Raw genomic sequence first — 18,936 nt, forward strand, 5'->3', positions numbered from 1 at the left:
AAAAAGAAAAACAGCATCTTGTTGATAGATCGCCACCTTACTTCCCTGAAAGAGCATGGTGAAAAAAATAAAAAGGTTTTAGTATTACATGACATGCAACAGAATTAGGAGTGATGGCAGTGTCCATGCTTCACTCTTTGGCTCTGCAACAACAGTGCTACCAGGGCATATACATAGAAGTACCACCAGAAATTTTCTCTACTTACTTAATCATTAAATATGAAGATCCATAACTACAACGGAAGACTCGTTTTCATCCTTTTCTTTTTTAGACCACTCATATTGACATTCTTTCATTTTATTTAACTCTACAGCAAGATTATAATATACCAGACCAATAAATAGATATTTTTATTTTTCATCATTTGTTTTAGGCAGTAATATATCATGAGATTGTTAGAATTAAATAGTGACTTGTAAGTGTCAATCAGAAGGGTAGTCCAAAACCAGATATGACAAATTAGGACTCAAGTAAGATGTAATACAAGTAAAAGGTAGAGTCCTGGGTGGATGAATAATTTACATTTACACGTTTTTCTAGAGGAGTTACCTCACAAAAATGCAGCACACAGGAAGAGAAAGATGCAGACGAGTTCAGAAGATTCTGGATAAACCCACGTGGCATGTTGAATTTTGTAGACACGGTCCATATATCTAGTTCCTTCATGAGGGCATGTAGAATGAAGGAAAGATAAAGCCGATTCACCGCTCTTTCTTCTGCACACTAAAACAGAATAGTAATAGCTGAAAACTTGAAATAATATGGTTATTATGCAAACACAGAATCCAAGAAAAACAATGGGAGGTGATCCAAAACCTTTCACGTTTCTGTGAATACACTGTAGGGCCAATTTTTGCACAACGCGAATTTGACTTTCTCACATCAGTTTGAATCAGATTTGTCAAAATGGGCAGAGCCGAGGTGGAGACGTGGCGGGGCACAGCGGGACCATACCTTCCAGACCAATTCATTATAAGTGGCGGCCAGAAACGCTACTTCAGTGAATAAGTACACGCCACTAAGACTTAAGTTCATTAAGTGGCAAGCGACTAATTGAATTCGGGCGCCTTGTATGCCAATAATAAAGATAAACTTGGCACACACGAACGTCCCGTACATGCAGTGAAGATTTAATGAAGTAGAGTACATATAGCAGACGTTTTTGGTCTATTTAGACCTTCATCAATGTAACTCACTTAAGTATTTATAAGTTTATAGATCACATAGGGTTAGAAAGTTCCCCACTGGAAGAAAGAGTCGGTCCCTGGTTAAGCAGGGTCCGGCACAAAGAGACAGGAGTGACGGACGCAGTATCCACCGCTAGTCCAGTGTGTGCCAAGTTTATCTTTAATATTGTATGGCTTGGGCACCTACTTGAGCACCACAAATTTAGTAGTGCCTACGGTTTTGATTCTAATCATTGCATGCCAATACGACTGGCGTATCAGGCGTGTGGCAGTCCTAAAGTGGTCTACTACTAGGACTACCCCCTCTCACTCTGAACGTTTGACCCTGTTAACATAAAAATATCTATACTGACCTCCCGTGTCGGGCCCATTCCAGCGGCACTCGTGTTTCTGGGGGTCACGCGAGTCCTGCGACCAATCAGCGCTGGCTTCCCTGTCTCCGCCTTCACACTTATAAGTAATTAAAAGGAAGTGAGAGCTGTGGCAGGCCGCTCACGTCCTCTTTGCTACTTATAAGTCTGAAGGAGGGGAAAAGTGATGCCAGTGCTGATTGGGTGCAACGCTCACATGACATAAGCCCTGGGAACTTGAGTGCCGACAACGCTGGAACGGTGCCAGTATGGGCGTTTTTATTTAAACGGGGGCAAACATTCAGACTGAGAAGAGGTTGTCCTAGTAGTGGACAATCCCTTTAATGAATTGGTCCCTGTTCCCACTCAGTAATCTGATTTCAAATAGGAAAAAAAGTACATACATATAAAATATAACAATAATAAATCCAATAATATAGCCAAATCTTTATGTATTTCTGATTCTGGATTATACAAATGATAACAATCTTCAATACAAATCGGAGAGGTATAGCTGGATTTCTGAGTTGTTGGCAACAATTCAGCATTACGTTAGTTTTGTGGTCACCTGGCATCTCTAAAAATGGCTACCACAAACAGGCTTCGCGCTAGGCACTCAGTTTACCAGATCCTGTAGGTTTACCATGGCCTCCACCCTTTAACCACTGAGATAACCTATTTGAAAAACCCATATAAGTCATGAAATATGAGCATCAAAAAACATAATAATTGCTACAAACATAATGAGTCACACTTTTCATCGATAAAAATGATGTTTTATTAAATCTTTCTTAGAACATGTCATATAAATACCGCAGAGAGATTTAACCTTATTTGGTCTCCTTGGGATTCCTTTTGAGCCATGTTAAATACATGACCTCTATGAGATGGATATTCATAAGTCACAACATTCTAGATAATATCCCCCTTTCCCCTTGTGTTCGCTTGGGAGCACTTACACTTTATATATTTCAAAATGTTGAACCGAAAGTTAAAGTATTATAGAATAAAATTGGCTGACATCCTATAAATGATAGCGAAAAATTTAAAATGGCAAAACATTTTCTTTTCCTGTAAAAATTGAAAATTTTTCAACAAAAATTACAATAAAAAAACAAAACAACACGTCAGATAAATAATATGAAATAAAATCAGGGAAATACAAGACAAAAATGGACATCTATAGGTTGGAACATGGGAATATAATGCAAAAAAGATCAAATGTCAATAAATTATGCAAAAGTCAATGGGTACCCAAAAGTTCATATAAGTGCATGAATCTGTATCTGAGTTACCACAAAACCTCTATCTGAGATACGAATGTACAAATATACCTTTTAGCAAAAAAACTAGAATAGCAATGACGTGATATTAAATATGATAAAGTATTGTACAGTTACCCAAAGACCATAGGGATGCCCGCACCCCTATGTGCTTCCTTATGGTCCCTGTACAATACTCAGACAGAAGTTGATGCACTTATATGAACTTATCTGTGACTTATGCATAATTTATTGACATTTGATCATTTTAGATTATATTCCCATGTTCCAACCTATAGATGTCTGTTTTTATGTTGTGCATCTCCCAAATTTTATTTCATATTATTTTTAAGGCATATTTTTAAGAAAAGTTGGAGTTGCAAGCTGACAAGAGAATCATCAGGTACAGTCAGAACCAGCAGGATTGTTGGACGGTTGCAAAATAGTCAGGCAGAATTGTCAGTAAAAGAGCTGAAGTCAGGATGGAATATCCACTAAGACACAGGAGCTAAGATACATACAAGAGCTAGTTAGGTTTTAACCTCAGAGCTTCCGGATAGGCCAAATCAACGAGTCCCAGCAATATGACAAGGAAACTGAACAGTGGGCCAAAGATGGAAGCGGGAATAGAGAGACGAGGCACCGGCACAGACGTCAAAGTTTCATGGACAACACCACATGCTTTCAATTAACTCTATACATAAATACAGAGCATTAAAGCACCACCCCAATGTCTTTTTTTATTGTGGTGTTGGAGTGGTATTAGTAGCGTAAGTTCCCTGTCTCAGGTCTACTTACCAGCTGCCGTCTTCTTCTATTAGCGCTGGTCAGGTAGGTTTCCAACAGTTTGTAACCTGCTGGATCACTCCATTGTTTGCTGGGCAATCCAGAAGTCACAACACAATGTAAATCTATGAGAGCCAGAACAAGTCCAGACAGAGGTTGTGACTGCTACTAGAGAATAGTGCAAGTGCTCGTTACTAAAGTATGCCTTGGGTTTGCACCGAGTATCGTGGGTGGTTGAGTGACATGTTTGAGTAACTATGTTTCACAACTGTTAGATATCCACAAAACATGTGGGGATTCCCTGACAAAAACAGGCAAGCCCCTCATGTTGTGTGGCTGTCTAAAGGTACCGTCACACTTAGCGACGCTGCAGCGATACCGACAACGATGCTCTCCAGCGACCAACGATCCTGAAGTCCCCGGGTAACGCTTAGTAACCCGATGTTTACCCTGGTTACCAGTGAAGACATCGCTGGATCGGTGTCACACACGCCGATCCAGCGATGTCAGCGGGAGATCCAGCGACGAAATAAAGTTCTGCACTTTCTTCAGCGACCAACGATCTCCCAGCAGGGGCCTGATCGTTGGTCGCTGTCACACATAACGATTTCCTTAACGATATCGTTGCTACATCACAAAAAGCAACGATATCGTTAACGATATCGTTATGTGTGACGGTACCTTAAGGCTGCCGTCACACTAGCAGTATTTGGTCATTATTTTACATCAGTATTTGTAAACCAAAACCAGGAGTGGGTGATAAATACAGAAGTGGTGCATATGTTTCTGTTATACTTTTCCTCTATTTGTTACAGCCGCAGGAACTCAAACTTGTCACTCAAACACCAGAAATATTCGATGCATACTCGAGTATTTTAGGCAAACTTGAGTAATGAGTACTTGCCCTCATCACTAACTGTTACAGGACTTTTGATCAGTCTGAAGTTTTGGTCACATGTGACCTGGGACCGGAGCGGCGCCGGAAAGAGCTGAAGGAGTATAATACGGTTGTACAGTATAAGAATAGGTTCAGGAAACTCAGATTACTAGCACTACTCAATCGCTGATTTAAAAATTAATACTGGAGTGGTGCTTTAAGTAGATTGCCAAGGATCTCCTTTTTCACTTTTAGAAACAGCACCACAATCCAGGTTTGGTGTTGAAGATTTCAGCCTGGGGACATTCACCGATGTATTGTAATACCAGACAAAGCCTATGGGCAAGAATGGCCTGTTTTTGTTTTTTTTAAAAAGAAAGCATTTTCTTATTCATGGACAACCTCTTGAACAGATTAAGTGAACCTGAAGTTTAGTTCACATGTTTTGCTATACAAATATATACGGTACTTGAAAGTCGTGTAAAGGTAGATTTTGGGGTCTTACTGTAAAATCTCTATAGGAGTCTTCATTACAGGTCACAGGAAAAGATGGGTGTATGCTGCTGCAACTCGGCAATAAAAAAAAGTTAGTTCCTACTCAGCAGTATACACCCACCGACTGGAACCAAGACGATCAGTTAGTGTAACAGCAGTAGGAGGAGCAACCAAACAGAAAACATAAGACAACTAGAAAGAGCAGTACTGTATCGACCACTGAAGGCGCCGAGTAAAAGATTTTAGAGTAAAAACCCCAAATCTTCTTTTCTCTTTTGCTTCATTGGGGGTCACAGAAAACCATGGGATGTCCAAAAGCAGTCCACAAGGGTGTGAAGAAAAAACAAGGGCCAGTCAAGAGTACAAGCAGAGGCGAGAATCTCAGGTTGGAGACTGGCTACTGTAATATCCAAAATATATTTCTGCCCAGACCCGAAAACGCCAAGGTGCCGGAAGAAAGTGGTACTCTGTAGAACCTGGTAAAGGTAAAAACAGATAACTGAGAGACAGGGTAGAGAGCTACTAATAGAGGCCTGATGATGACAGATGCAGAAAGCCCTAGGCCCAGATGAAGAGAGAAGGAAGACAGAGATGGAGTTCTGTCTCTTGCGAATATGCATCCAGAATAGTAGAGCGGATCCAGACTAGAAGACTATTATGATGATTCCCCAGAAGCAAATGGGAAATCTGAGCAAAGAGCAATCGGTTCAGCGACGTCCAACCATCTGCGGGAGGGGGAACCCAAGGAAGACGCCTGGTGCTGGCAACAGGATGCCTTGTGTAGGCAACTGAGAGGGCAAAGAGTGACTCACCGACACAACCAGCTAGACACGAACGCTGAACCTGTGAACACAGGATCAGACATAGGCAGAGATTCCGCAAGTTGAAATGAGCTGTCTGGGTGAGACCATGCTCTACCTGGGAGTCAAAATGTAATAACTTGGAGAGGAAACCAAACTATAACTCTAAATTCCATGACGGAAAAAAATCTTGCAGGAGGAAGGAATTTGATTTCGTGGTGCTCAAACATTGGATCCAGGACTGAAATGGCTATCATATTATGGCTATGGTTTGCGAAGGGCAAGGTGTTATGCGATATGATTCTTGTCGGAGAAGGGAAAGCACCTTTATGTGACGTCCAAAATCAAATTCCAGGGCTGAAGTACCGTATATACTCGAGTATAAGCCGACCCGAGTATAAGCCGACCCCCCTAATTTTGCCACAAAAAACTGGGAAAACTTATTGACTCGAGTATAAGCCTAGGGTAGGAAATGCAGCAGCTACTGGTAAATTTCAAAAATAAAAATAGATGCTCCATACCGTTCATTATTGCCCCATAGATGCTCCATATACAACTGTGCTATATAGAATGCTCTGCACCGTTGATTATTGCCCCATGGATGCTCCATAGAAAGCTGCGCCCCATATATGTTGCTCTGCACCATTGATTATGGCCCCATAGATGCTCCATATATAATGCTGTGCCATATAGAATGCTGCTGGTGCTGCAATAAAAAAAAAATAATCACATACTCACCTCTCTTGCTCAGGACGCCGGCGCTTTCAATATTTACCTGCTCCTCGTGCGGCTCCGTCTCCAGCACTGACGCTCAGCAGAGGGCGCGCACTGACTACGTCACCGCGCCCTCTAACCTGAGCGTCACTGCTAGAGGACGCTGCAGACAGAGCCGCACCGGAGCGAGGAGCAGGTAAATATCGCGCAGCGCTGCGCTCCCCGTATACTTACCTGCTCCTGGCGCGGTCCCTGCAGTCCCTGGCTTCCCCGGCGCTGCAGCTTCTTCCTGTAATTGAGCGGTCACAGTTACCGATCATTTACAGCAATGAATATGCGGCTCCTCCCCTATGGGAGGTGGAGCCGCCTATTCATTTCTGTAATGAGCAGTGCCATGTGACCACTCAGTACAGGAAGAATCTGCAGCGCCGGGGAAGCCAGGGACCGCGCTGCAGCAGGTAAGTATAACTACACAGCCCCCGCTCCCCCCACCCCTGCTGACCTCCCGGTATATGACTCGAGTATAAGCCGAGAGGGGGACTTTCAGCCCAAAAAAATGGGCTGAAAATCTCGGCTTATACTCGAGTATATACGGTAGTTCTCCTATTCTTGGCTATAGCTTGTGAAGGACAAGGTGTTATCCAATCCCTGTAAGACAGAAGGGGCAAGTCTGGGCAAACAGCCAAGGAGCTGAGGTGATGAAAAATGCTCAAGGCCTATTAGAAAACACTGCAATCAGTCATGAGAAACATGGCAGTGGGTACAGAAAGTATTCATACACACTGCATCCCATCTTGACTGGAAAAAAAAACAAAACAGAAATGTAGTAATTTTTTTAAATGTATTAAAACTGAAATATCACATGGTCATAAGTATTCAGACCCTTTGCTCAGTATTTAGTAGAAGCACCCTTTTGAGCTAGTACAGCCATGAGTCTTGAGAATGATGCAACAAGTTTTTTACACCTGGATTTGGGGATCCTCTGCCATTCTTCCTTGTTCAATTGGGTTTAGGTCAGGGCTCTGGCTGGGCGAGTCAAGAATGGTCACAAAGTTGTTCTGAAGCCACTCCTCTGTTATTTTAGCTGTGTGCTTAGGGTCCTTGTCTTGTTGGAAGGTGAACCTTCGGCCAAGTCTGAGGTCCAGAGCACTCTGGAAGAGGTTTTCATCCAGGTTATCTCTGTACTTGGCTGCATTCAGGTTTCCTTCAATGACAACCAGTAGTCCTGTCACTGCAGCTGAAAAATCGTAGTTACTTTCTCTGATCCCATGATGGCACCAGGGACAGAGGGGTCCGCCCCCAGGGACAGGAAACCTACAGGTGAAAAAGGGCGTACCTCTCTCCCAAATCAGTTGGTTTACAGAGCCTTATACAGAACTTCAGCTGCAACTCAATATTTGCACAAATTAAACTTAACTTAACAGAGGCACCGTGACTAAAGGTACCGTCACATTAAGCAACGCTGCAGCGTCGCTGTTTTGTCGCTGTGTGGTCGCTGGAGAGCTGTCACACAGACCGCTCTCCAGCGACCAACGATGCCGAAGTCCCCTGGTAACCAGGGTAAACATCGGGTTACTAAGCGCAGGGCCGCGCTTAGTAACCCGATGTTTACCCTGGTTACCAGTGTAAATGTAAAAAAAAAAAACCAAACAGTACATACTTACATTCCGGTGTCTGTCCCGCGCCGTCAGCTTCCCTGCACTGTGTCAGTGCCGGACGGCCGTAAAGCAGAGCGGTGACGTCACCGCTGTGCTTTACGGCCGGCTAGCGCTCACAGTCAGTGCGGGAAGCTGAGGCCAGGGGATAGACACAGGAATGTGAGTATGTACTGTTTTTTGTTTACATTTACAATGGTAACCAGGGTAAACATCGGGTTACTAAGCGCGGCCCTGCGCTTAGTAACCCGATGTTTACCCTGATTACCAGTGAAGACATAGCTGAATCGGCGTCACACACGCCGATTCAGCGATGTCTGCGGGAGATCCAGCGACGAAATAAAGTTCTGGACTTTCCCCAGTGACCAACGATCTCCCAGCAGGGGCATGATCGTTGGTCGCTGTCACGCATAACGATTTCGTTAACGATATCGTTGCTACGTCACAAAAAGCAACGATATCGTTAATGATATCGTTATGTGTGACGGTACCTTTAAGCTAATTACTAGTACATTATAATGTGCACACCTGTGTGTGAAAAGGGAGGGAATATACGGGTGCCATCATGGGATCAGAGAAATACCGTTATTGGTAAGTAACTACGATTTTCTCTATCCCCCATGATGGCACCACAGAGAGATTTGCATAGATTTTAACTCTTAGGGAGGGACCACTGCCTCTAGAATCCTTCGCCCAAAGGTGAGATCAGAGGAGGTCAAGTCTAAATGGTAATGTTTGAAAAATGTAGACTGGGAAGACCAAGTGGCAGCTCTACATATCTGTTGTATTGAAGCGCCAGCTCTCTCCGCCCAGGATGATGCCACTGCTCTGGTTGAATGAGCTTTTATATTCTCTGGGATGGCTGTCCCGCAGGATGAGTAGGATAGGGCGGTGGCGTCTCTTATCCATCTCGCTAACGTGGCTTTCGATGCTTTCTGTCCCTTCCGTGGACCCTGGAAGCAGACAACAGAGCCCTATCCTTCCTGCACTCCCTAGTGGCTGATAGATATTGGACCAGACATCTTTTTACGTCTAGGGTATGCAATATTTTTTCCCCCTCATTTTTGGGGCTGGGACAAAAGGAGGGCAAAGAGATCTCTTGCGTTCTATGAAATTGTGACGCGATTTTAGGGAGGTAAGCCGGGTCAGTTTTAAGAATGACTGTCTTCAAGTATTTGAGTAAAGGGTGGGCATGCAGATAACGCTTGTATATCGCTAACGCGGCGAGCCGAGGTTAGGGCCACTAGGAGTGTGGTTTTTAGAGATAAGATCTTTAAAGGAGCGTCTGCCAGGGGCTCAAAGGGAGGTTTTGTTAGAGCATTTAAAACAAGGTTTAGATCCCATGGAGGAGTATTATGGAGAGGAATAGGCCTGGACCTACTTGAGGCTCTAATGAATCTCATGATCCAGCGATTTCTGGCTAGATCATGGTTATACAAAGCTCCCAAGGCTGCTACCTGCACCTTTAGAGTACTTGTAGCTAGACCTTTTTCCAATCCCTTCTGCAGGAACTCAAGAATTTTTCCTATTGGGATTTCCCCGGATGGGTCTGCGCCAGATACCGACATAAATTTTTTCCACACTTTCACATATATTTTGGTGGTTATGAGTTTTCTACTCTGTAATAGAGTGGATACTAGATTGGGGGAGAAACCTTTATCACTTAGTAGCTTCCTTTCAAAAGCCAAGCTGTCATGTGTAGGTTCTTTACACTGGGGTGAAACACCGGACCCTGGGATAAAAGTTTCGGAGTGTCTGGTAGAACCCAAGGGCTTGATATGGACATTTTTCTTAGCCAAGAAAACCATACTCTGCGGGGCCAGAATGGAGCTATTACTATCACTGTTGCTCCTTCTTCCCGAATTTTCCCCAGCACTAAGGGGATGAGGGATATCGGAGGGAACGCGTAGGCGAGGCGATAGTTCCAGGGATTTGTAAAGGCGTCTAGAGCTACTGGGCCCCCCCAGGGATCGATTGAGCAGAATGTTTTTACTTTCTGGTTTTGACTGTTCGCGAATAGGTCTATTTCTGGCTGTCCCCAAAGTTTTACGATCTGGTTGAATACCGATTGTTTTAGCTCCCACTCCCCCTGTTTTAAGCATGTCTTGCTCAAGAAGTCTGCAGTTTGGTTTTCTGAGCCTTTTATGTGGAGAGCTGTCAAGGACTTCAGATTGTGTTCTGCTATGTGGAAGATGGATTGGGTTACCTCCATTAATGCTCGAGATCTGGTGCCCCCTTGGTGGTTTAGATATTTTACCACTACCTGGTTGTCCGAAAAGATTTTTACGTGATGGGAGTGAAGGAGTTTTAGAAAGTGCGTTAGGGCCAATTTTACCGCTAACAGTTCTTTCATGTTTGAAGAGACTAGCTCTTGACTTTTGCTCCAATTCCCCTGTGCCACTTGATCGTCTATGTGTGCTCCCCACCCCCAGGGGCTTGCATCCGTCGTTAGGATTTTTTCCGTCGGTAGTGCCCAAGAAACCCCCTTGGTTAAATTCACTGGGTCTGACCAAAGTCTCCCATTGTAGGTCCCGGGTTTGACATTGTGCCCACTGCACGGCCGGGATACAGGCTGTCATGGAGCCCAGCAGGGACATCGCTTTTCTTAGAGTAGTGACTGGAGATATCGTCAACTGTAACACTGCCTGTGTCATTTTTTGGATCTTCCCTTGAGGAAGGTAGCAGTTCTGCGTGATCGAGTCTAGGACTATCCCTAAGTACTCCTGTACCTGGGTTGGCACTATTCTGGATTTGGGTATGTTCAGCAGCCAACCTAGACTCGACAGTGAAGCCATGACCAAATCCAACTGTTGTTTGCAATGTTGGAATGAGGTCCCTACCACGAGGAGGTCGTCCAGATAGGGGACTATTAGGACATTCTGTTCCCGTATGTGGGCCATCACTTCTGACATTATTTTCGTGAATACGCGAGGTGCGATGGCTAACCCGAAGGGGAGAGCAGGGAATTGGTAGTGTTTCACTTCCCCCTGGATATTCACTGCCAGTCTGAGGTATTTTTGATGATCCCTGTGGATAGGCACATGGTAATATGCGTCTCGTAAGTCTAGAACAGTCCTGAAACACAAGGGAAAGAGTACTTTCACGCAAGATTTTATTGTCTCCATTTTGAAATGTTGAATCTCGAGGAAACTTTAATCTTTTGAGATTTATGATCGCCCTGTACGATTCGTCCGGTTTCCCGCGAAGGAAGAGGGGAGAGTAGAAGCCCATGCCTTTTTCCTGGTACGGGACTTCTTGCAACACTCCCTTCTGAATTAAGTTCAAAATTTCTTCCTGGAGAGCTGACTGTTCGTGTGATTGCCTCTGAGGTGTTACCATGAAGGAATTGCTGGGAGGAGTGCGGAATTTCAATTTGAGACCTTCTCGTATTATGCCTAATATCCAGGGACTGTTTGAAATTTTTTCCCAGGCTGGAAGAAAACCGGCTAGTCTCCCTCCGACCCGGGGAATACCTTCATTGTAATTTCTTGTTGTCGGGGGGGGGGGGGGGGGGTTAGCCTCTGTTCTTATTCCTTTTGTCTTCCCATCCATCTTTATTCCCTTTTGGGGAAGACTGGTTGGGGAACCCGGGAAAAGATTTCTTCTTATCCCCGGCTTTGTCGAGGATGTCGTCTAATGTTGACCCAAATAAAAATTCGCCTTCACAAGGTATTGAGAATAGTTTGGTTTTTGTTTGCAAGTCCCCTGGCCAACACTTTAGCCATAGGGCACGTCTCGCGGCGTTTGAGAAGGAGGCTGACCTGGCTGCTAATCTAGCCGAATCTACCGATGCGTCGGCCAAAAAGGCTGCCGCACCTTTCATCACGGACACTGACTTTTGAATTGTCTCTCTTGAGACTTTTTCCTTTAATTGAGAATCTAAGTGCTCGAGCCATACCATTAAGGCGCGGGCCGTACAAGTGGCCGCGATGGCTGGTTTTAGTCCACCCCCTGCCGCCTCCCAGGAGCTTTTCAAGAAAGTCTCAGCTTTTTTGTCCATAGGGTCTTTTAAAGTACCCATGTCCTCGAAGGGCAGGGCGAATTTTTTAGAGGCCTTTGCTATGGCCACATCAAATTTTGGTGCCTTACTCCAGGATGAGCAGGCTGGGTCATCGAAAGGGTATTTTCTCTTGGGAGTCAAGAGAACTTTTTTGTCTGGTTTCTTCCATTCTCTCTTAATTAGAGAGTGATTTTTTTCATTTATTGGGAATGCTCTTCTTTTCTTTTGTTCCAAACCACTGAACATTATATCCTGCGCCGTTTTTTTAGGGTGTTCATCTACCAGACCCATTGTTGTCCTGACGGCTTTCACCAGAGCGTCTGTCTCCTCGATAGGGAAGCAACTGCGTCCCCCTTCTGAGGAAAGCGAAGAGGTCTCAGAGGCTGATGAATCACTAGAATCAGATATTTCGCTTTCTGACTCGTCCACACTAGATTCAGGGGACCTATGTCTTGATTTGAGTTTTTTCTTTGAGGTTTTAATGCCTTTGAGGGCACTCTCCACCTGACTCTTTATTAATGACTTTAGGTCTAAGGCAAACGACGGAGATTCCTCCTGAATCGTTTTCTCTGTGCAAGTGCTGCATAGCTTTTTCTCCCAGGAGGAAGGAAGCTCTTCGGAGCATATAGCACATACTCTGTGCTTTGATTTGCCTGTACATTTTCTTCCCTAGGAGAAAGAGTAACCTCGTATTAAACTCAGCACTTTCACGTAGATCACTCACCCCCTGTGGATAAGAGATACCGTCTCAGGCCTGGGGACTATATCCACCACTGGATCCATCACCAGTCGCGTGGTTTTCACAGAAACCCGGCTGCGTTGTGACCCTGAGCGTCCACTGCTGCTGCGCTGTTGAGAGGAAGTGTTTCCCTTGCACTGATGCTGTGAGTGCTGGTGCCGCTGTACCTGCGCTTGCTCAGGAGACAACTGTACAATCTCCTGTGCATCCTGCTGCTCCTGGTCGCTCATGGTGGCCTCCGCACTGCGTTTAGTGCAAAGGAGGTTTGAATTATCGACATTTTCCCGCCTGGAAGCGTCCATTTAATATCTTGCTCCGCCGGCGGAAGTGGCGATCTGCGCATGCGCCCGCTCGACTTCCGGTCGCTCTCCGGACCATGGGCGCCCACATAGGGGAAGATATAAACGGGGACGCCCACGCGTGCGCCCCAGCGTTCTGCCTGCCGGTGCCTGCCCGCACACCTGTTTGGAGCCTCCGTTTCAGGCGGCAATGGCGCCGGCGTTTCAGCGGTCCCACGTGCGCTCCAGATACCGGCTTCTGCGTCTGGGACCTCATGGAATGGTAGCCGCCGCTACCTCCATGTACCGCCGTGCAGCGGTACAGAGGCTATGTCGGTGACCGCCGCCACCTGCCTCCCCTTTTTTTTTTTTTTTATATATCGAGGGGAAGGCAGGCTTGATCCTCTTCACTGCCTCCCCCTTCACACTCACCCATAAGGCCCGCCGACCCCAGCGGTGGTGCTTCAGGGAAGGGAAAAAGGGGGGACAGAAAACCCGCTCGACCCAGCCGTGACAGGGCGCCCCCTGTCAGGAACCGACTGGACCAGCCCCTGGAATCCCACGAAGTATCTTCAGGTACATGCTGTAGGTTCCCCGTCAGGGACAGGAAACCAACTAATGTGGGAGAGAGGTACACCCTTTTTCACCTGTAGGTTTCCTGTCCCTGGGGGCGAACCCCTCTCTCCGTGGTGCCATCATGGGGGATAGAGAAAACACCCCCATAGCATGATGCTGCCACCACATTTTGCTGTTGAGATTGTATTGGACAGGTGATGAGCAGTGCCTGGTTATCTCCACAAATACCGCTTAGAATTATCACCAAAAAGGTCTAGCTTTGTCTCATCAGACAAATTTCTCCTAGTCTGATGAGATGGGCCACTCTGCCATAAAGGCCCAACTGGTGGAGAGCTGACTTTGTGGAACATTCTCCCATCTCCCTACGGCATCTCTGGAGCTCAGCCACAGTGATCTTGGGGTTCTTCTTTACTAGTGATGAGCGAGTATACTCGTTGCTCGGGTTTTCCCAAGCACGTTTGGGTGGTCTCGTATTTTGTAGTGCTCGGAGATTTAGTTTTCGTCGCCGCAGCTGAATGATTTACAGCTGCTAGATAGGCTGAAAACATGTCGGGATTCCCTAGCAACCAGGCAACCCCCACATGTACTAAGGCAGGCTAGCAGCTGTAAATCATTCAACTGCGTCAACAAAAACTAAATCTCCGAGCACTTACAAATACTCAGAGACCATCCGAGCGTGCTCGGGAAAACCCAAGCAACGAGTATACTCGCTCATCACTATTCTTTACCTCTCTCACCAAGGCTCTTCTCCCATGATTGCTCAGTTTGGCTGGATGGTCAGGTCTAGGAAGACTTCTGGTAGTCCCAAACTTCTTCCATTTAAGGATTATGGAGGCCACTGTGCTCTTAGGAACCTTGAGTACTGCAGAAATTCTGCTGTAACCTTGGTCAGATCTGTGCCTTGCCGCAATTCTGTCTCTGAGCTCCTTGGCCAGTTCCTTTGACCTCATGATTCTAATTTGGTCTGACATGCACTGTGAACTGTGAGGTCTTATATAGACAGGTGTGTGCCTTTCCAAATCAAGTCCTATCAGTTTAATTAAACACAGCTGAACTCCAATGAAGGAGTAGAACAATCTCAAGGAGGATCACAAGGAAATGGACAGCATGTGACTTAAATATGAGTGTCTGAGCAAAGGGTCTGAATACTAATGACCATGTGATATTTCAGTTTTTCTTTTTTATTAAATTTGCAAAAATGACTACATTTGTTTTTTTTCAGTCAAGATGGGGTGCAGAGTGTACATTAATGAGGAAAAAAAATAACTTTTTTGAATTTACCAAATGGCTGCAATGAAACAGAGTGAAAAATTTAAAGGGGTCTGAATACTTTCCGTACCCACTGTAGGATCTAGATCACTAGGCAGCGACAGAGCACAAAGAAACACTGCTGATATTAGTCAAGTAAAACATATATGGTGGGTCTAACTCACTGGAAAGTGTGTAGTGCACGAGGACAGCACTGTAAATAATAGTGTGTTTCATGGCATATAGAATTCCTGATCTATTGGATAGTTGGTAGTAGGTCCGATAACAGGAAGTTGAGTAAGATACATAGGACACAAGCATAATCAGGATGAGGAGTGTGGCAGGAAGTTGGTCTGACTTGCTGGATCGCAGACAGAGCACTCGGATCACTACTGAAGTCAGTGATCGATGTGTGTCTGACTTACCCGATAACGGACTGGGCATTTACGTTACTGCTGTGATCAGCCATGTGGTACATCGTAGAAGTGGGCAGAACGTGGTACAATCAATCAAGAAGTATGTGGTGGATGGTGCATCTGGATATTGAATGGGAACATGGACCGCTTCTCCAATCTACAGTGAAGTATATGGTGGAAGGTGCGTTCAACTAACCTGATAGCAGACAGAACACTAGTACCGCTGCCGTTGTCAACCGTGAGGCATGTGAAATGTCAGTCTCTGGATAGTGGACAGAAGCAAACGTGAACTGCTGATGCAATCGATCATAAGGTTTTTGGTAGGTGATGCGTCTGACTCACTGGATAATGGACAGACCACTAGTACTGCTGCTGCTGCCATCGTCCTCAAAGCCCTTCGACTGACTCACCGTGGATGAAAAACCAGGAGAAGAGTCATAGGTAAAAACACTCCAGTGCTGCGGTTGAGGTCTGAATACCTGACAGCATTAAGCAGAATAGCAGTCTCTGACATCAGGCTATGTTGTGCCCGCCCCCATGAAGTATGTCCCACCATAATACTGTCTTTTTTTTCTTTTCTGCAATTTAGTTTCTTTCTGGGGAGTGGAGAGGGAAAAAGCACATCTAATGAGGATTAGGGAGAAATATCTCTTGAGAACAAGAGGTCCATCTACAGGAAAGCTGAGGTTCGGAAATCAGCAGGAGACTGCTGGTCAGTACAGAGCTTTTAGTCAGCCAGGAGTAAGATCACCTTTCTCCATATCACGGTTGGCATCTTGGAAAGAAAGATGGTGCCGAAAGGGGGACAGAAAAGAGTGCGGCGAGTTCCCGCACGTCAGAAAGAAAGGTGCGCTGTTCTCCAGGGTATCTAAGGAGCAAGGCATGTTTTGATCGGATGAGGATGGTTGGCAGAGAGCACAGAACAGCTGGCGCGACTGATTGGCTATGATGAAGGGACGTGTCCCGGCTGCAAGAGAAGGCCCCAAGCTAAGCTGGGGGCTAATTAAATTTAAAACCGAGGCTGCAGTGGGGAAACCATGGCGGTGAGGACAACACGGCTAGGGAAAAAAAAAGGCTAATAATACGCCCTCAATTAACTGCCCATGACCCAACACAATAACACCTAATAAAGAGCCCCACACATGTGCACAATAATACCCAATAAAGAGTCCCTGTATAGTGAATCCTGTGAGTATCACTTCACATCAGATCTGTTGGGTAGACCTTCCCATCACCTCCCGGGAGAAACAGAGGCAGGGGAACTTGCAGGAAAAAAGGGTACTTCTTCAACCCTGAAAATCTCTCAGACACAAGATCAGACGTCAAAACCTCACCGGATTGCGGAATGTCTGTAGCGGCTGACACCGTGTGGTTTTAGTGGGCGAACGGGAAGGAGTGGGGGGGCCAGGACCATTCTTCGCGTCACCTGAACACATCTTGTGTGTTAAGAGCTAGGGTACTGCCGGACAGATGAGGCTATGGGGTGTCAGTCCACACCGTACTTTTTGTCTCCGTGACTCCAAGAGAGAGAAGAGGAAACATTTTGAAAAAGAGAAAAACACAACTGAAAAACGAGGTAGATATGGGTTTTTTGAAAGACCCATGTCCGCCTCCTACTGACACTAAGCGTAACTGAATGGCTTGGCTCCAGTTGGTTGGCGCATACTACTGAGGAGGAGCTAACTTGTTGTTGCTTAGCGTCATCCTCCTAGTGGCAGCAGAATACACCCATGGTTTCCAGTGTCCCCCAATGAAGAGACAGAGAAAACTGCCTTGTGCCAACAGCACTACTGTAACACAGAGCTGTGTCATGTCCTTGTACCAAATAATACCTCTGCTGCAATATCCTGACATTTCTGTCATCTCCATCCCTCATGTATCACTAATAAAGTACCCGGCTTTCTAGGTACAGAATAAAAAACACAATATTACTATGTACTTTACCTTCTTCACACTATGACCTGATACTTTTCTGGCAAGAAAACTTTCTGGCACGCCTACATTTCCTGCCACTTTCTGGTCAACAGGGTCAAGAAGATTAAACTGAAAAACATATTTAAAAAGTTCTGTGGTGAAAACATTTCAAGAAACAGTCATGAAGGCAACATAACATCTAGCAATCCAATGTATTTGTACCTTCATTTCAGCCACACTTCTCATCAAACCCAGAAAATAATTATTTACACCATTTTCAGGATGTTGGGTGATCATATCGAAAATATCTATTTTTATTTCCTGTTGCTTGTGGAGCACCAACATATTCTGCATCTCAGGAGGACAGAGTTTCTCATTACCAACATTTGTCACAGACTAGATCCCTTATCTCAGACATTACCTTGAACAATATTTAGAACATACGGTATTTACACCTCTACAGTGCTTTCTAGGCTCTAGACTTGAAGAGGATTGATCATTTTACCTGTCGGAAGTAAACCATCCAGTCCGGGCTGCACTGAGTTACCATGTCATATGGGGTCACAAGGTACAAAAGATGAAGATGGCTCTGAAGTACCAGTCCCTCCAGTCCCTTCCTCAGATCACTATACAGCACATCACAATAGGATAGATCAATTGATCCTATAGGAAATGACACAAGTTAGTAGCAAACACAACGATAAAATAGTGGGCACACAACACAACTACCCACCTTTATAAGTTGCGTGGCCCAGCCTTGATACCTCAAATATAGGCTGTTCTGTTTCAGGGTGCTGCTTGGGGCACACAAGACCTTTGCTAATCAGATACTCTAAAGACTCTTTTGTTATATCCCATAACGACTTTTCATTACTCAGATGTTTTTGTTGGACACTAAATAACGTATAACATGCAAATTGATAGATCTCTTCTGCCGTTTTTGCAATCTTTAAAAAAATAAAAAGTATATAAATTACTGCAGGCATGTTATGCTATACTACATCGGTAACTATAGACATTAGACCAATTAACAGGAAAGCTCTGATTAAATTTGTGTTAGAACCCGTCTCACATATTGCATTTAAATCCATACAGCGGGTGAAATAAGTATTAAATATGTGCTATTGACATGAAATTCTCACCAGATGTTGGTGACAACCATTAAATCCACAAAAGCAAAGAAAATCAGCCTTAGAGGTCTATAAATTATGTGTAATAATGAGACATGACACAGGAAAAGTTATTGAGCAACTAACTCATATATTATATAGAGTCATTACACACAGAGTGATGTATTTCAAGTGTTTATTTCTGTTAATGCACTCAATACATGGTCGGGGTTCCTTTTGCATCAATTACTGCATCAATGCAGCGTCGCATGGAGGCGGTCAGCCCGTGGCACTGCTGAGGTGTTCTGGAAACCCAGGTTGTTTTGATAGCAGCCTTCAGCTCGTCTGCATTGTTGGGTCTGGTGTCTACAATCTTCCTCTTGACAATACTCCATAGATTATGGGGTTATGATTAGGCGAGTTTGCTGGCCAATCAAACACAGTGATACTTTTGTTTTTACACCAGGTATTGGTACTTTTGGCAGTGTGGACAGGTGCCAAGTCCTGCTGGAGAATGAAATTTCGATCT

At 44.9% G+C, this 18,936-nt stretch overlaps 1 protein-coding gene across 2 annotated transcripts in view; it reads right to left on the minus strand.

Moving 5' to 3' along the window:
• The window catches only part of HELQ (helicase, POLQ like), a 91,747-nt gene that overhangs the window by 17,861 nt on the left and 54,950 nt on the right, over positions 1–18,936 (minus strand). For both annotated transcript variants that reach the window (XM_069743252.1, XM_069743253.1), the window contains 4 exons: positions 18,032–18,245; positions 17,804–17,961; positions 17,329–17,427; positions 551–724 (listed from right to left, as the gene is read on the minus strand). In XM_069743252.1, the coding sequence (XP_069599353.1) occupies positions 551–724; positions 17,329–17,427; positions 17,804–17,961; positions 18,032–18,245 (645 nt within the window). The remainder of the gene's footprint in view (positions 1–550; positions 725–17,328; positions 17,428–17,803; positions 17,962–18,031; positions 18,246–18,936) is intronic.

The sequence above is a fragment of the Ranitomeya imitator genome, chromosome 1 (assembly GCF_032444005.1).
Source record: "Ranitomeya imitator isolate aRanImi1 chromosome 1, aRanImi1.pri, whole genome shotgun sequence".
Lineage (NCBI taxonomy): Eukaryota > Metazoa > Chordata > Amphibia > Anura > Dendrobatidae > Ranitomeya > Ranitomeya imitator.